Genomic DNA, 1,871 nt, shown 5'->3' with positions numbered 1-1,871 from the left:
AAAAAAAAAAAAAAAAAAAAAAAAAAAAAAAAAACTATTAAAAAAAAAAAAAAAAAAAAAAAAGGGGGCAAAGTCTTTGTATACTGTATTATAATTAAACTGGTGTTACCCATACAAAAATTTTAATTAAAAATAACAAACTGGTATTAATCCTTAATAGATGACTATAGCTAACATGTTAAGTTTATCCCCCCAGGGCAACCACTAAGAAAGTAAGAAACTTCAAGGGATTAAAATGGGACAGTGGAAAATACCTATTTCAAACAAAAAGACAATAATGGAGTAACAGAGGAAAAAAAAAAAGAGAAGATAGAAAACAAATAGCAAAACTACCTTATCAGTCATTATGGTAAATGTAAATTAGTTGCATACTGCAATTCAACACAGGGAAATTCTTTATTTTAAACCAGACATACCTTGGTTATTTCATCAGATATGCTATAATCCAGGAATCTCAAAAGGGTTAGATAAATGCGGAATTTGTTCAGCATGGAAGGCAGCACCGCTGAAAGAAGGCTGTTCATGTATTCCTCCATGTTTGGTGGAATAAGCTGGGGCTGTAAGTGAATCTGGCAGTCTGCCTGAAAAGAGAAAGAGTACACTGTATTTTCTGAGTTCCTAATCTACATTTTTAAAGAAAGATGCATCATCTCTGTCAGCCCCTATGGGAATTAGAAAATACTATTTATTATTTAAGGGGAGGGAATAATATTGTTTTTTTATATGTGCGTGAGACAGGTTTTGCTCTGTTGCCCCGGCTGGAGTGCAGTGGTGTGATCACAGCTCACTGCAACCTGCCTCCCAGGATCAAGTGATCCTTCTACCTCACCCTCCTGATTAGTGGGACAATAGGCACACACCACCATACCTGGCTAATTTTTGTATTTTTTGTAGAGACAAGTTTCATCATGTTGCCCAGGCTGGCCTCAAAGTCGTGGGCTCATATGATCCATCTGCCTTGGCCTCCCAAAGTGCTGGGATTACAGGCATAAGCCACTGCACCCAGTGAAAATCTATTTTTAATATTAGCTTACATGCTTTATAACTACCTCAGCCATAATTATGAAAGTTAGCTTTTCCTTGGTTACTTATGTTTCCTCAATGGTATCAGTGAGCACACAAAAATGTAGCCAATCTCTAAAAAAGCAGTTAATTAAAAAGGTTTGTCACGCTTGCACACAGAAAACATTCCTTTAGCTGTTCCATTCTTAGTCAAAGGCTGTTTCTCATCAATCACAGGTGAATACTATTATACAGACTGTGCACCATTTGACAACCAGGAGCATTTCCCATCATCCTCAGAATTAAAAGCTCTCTCTTTACAAGCCATTCTGAGGGCATACCAGAGCATTTCACTGTAAAGCATGAAAACAGCTACCGAGTGACCAAGGACATTTTAAAAGGAAGTCTAAATATTTTTCACATAAGATTAGCAGAAAACAATGGGTCAAAGGCAGCAAGACAGAGGTCTAGATGTTAAAATCAGGCAATCTTTCTATACTCAGATGTGGGAGTCTCTGCTGCCAACAGCCTTTCTAGTCTTGTGACTTGCTAATATCTGAGCTTGGTAGATGTAAGGTTTTCATCCCTGGCAGTGCAAAATACTCAATTCCCTTGATGATTGGCAGTCACAGTTTTTTACAACAAATTTAACTAATGAATAAGCAGTACCAAGACACTGCAAAAATGTAGATCTTTTTCCAATGTCAACCTCCCTCCATTTAAAAATGACTCATCAGGCCGGGCGCGGTGGCTCATGCTTGTAATCCCAGCACTTTGGGAGGCCGAGGCGGGTGGATCATGAGGTCAAGAGATCGAGACCATCCTGGTCAACATGGTGAAACCCCATCTCTACTAAAAATACAAAAATT

At 38.0% G+C, this 1,871-nt stretch overlaps 1 protein-coding gene across 1 annotated transcript in view; it reads right to left on the bottom strand.

The window, feature by feature from the left end:
• LOC108289571 (minichromosome maintenance complex binding protein) overlaps positions 1–1,871 on the bottom strand; it is a 49,658-nt gene that overhangs the window by 4,334 nt on the left and 43,453 nt on the right. The window contains exon 14 of the mRNA XM_017509087.2: positions 417–581. Coding sequence (XP_017364576.1) covers positions 417–581 — 165 coding nt within the window. The remainder of the gene's footprint in view (positions 1–416; positions 582–1,871) is intronic.

This window comes from Cebus imitator, unplaced genomic scaffold (genome assembly GCF_001604975.1).
Source record: "Cebus imitator isolate Cc_AM_T3 unplaced genomic scaffold, Cebus_imitator-1.0 Scaffold406, whole genome shotgun sequence".
Classification (NCBI taxonomy): domain Eukaryota; kingdom Metazoa; phylum Chordata; class Mammalia; order Primates; family Cebidae; genus Cebus; species Cebus imitator.
The sequence above is the reverse complement of the archived record's forward strand: the minus strand, read 5'-3'. Positions and strand labels throughout refer to the sequence as shown.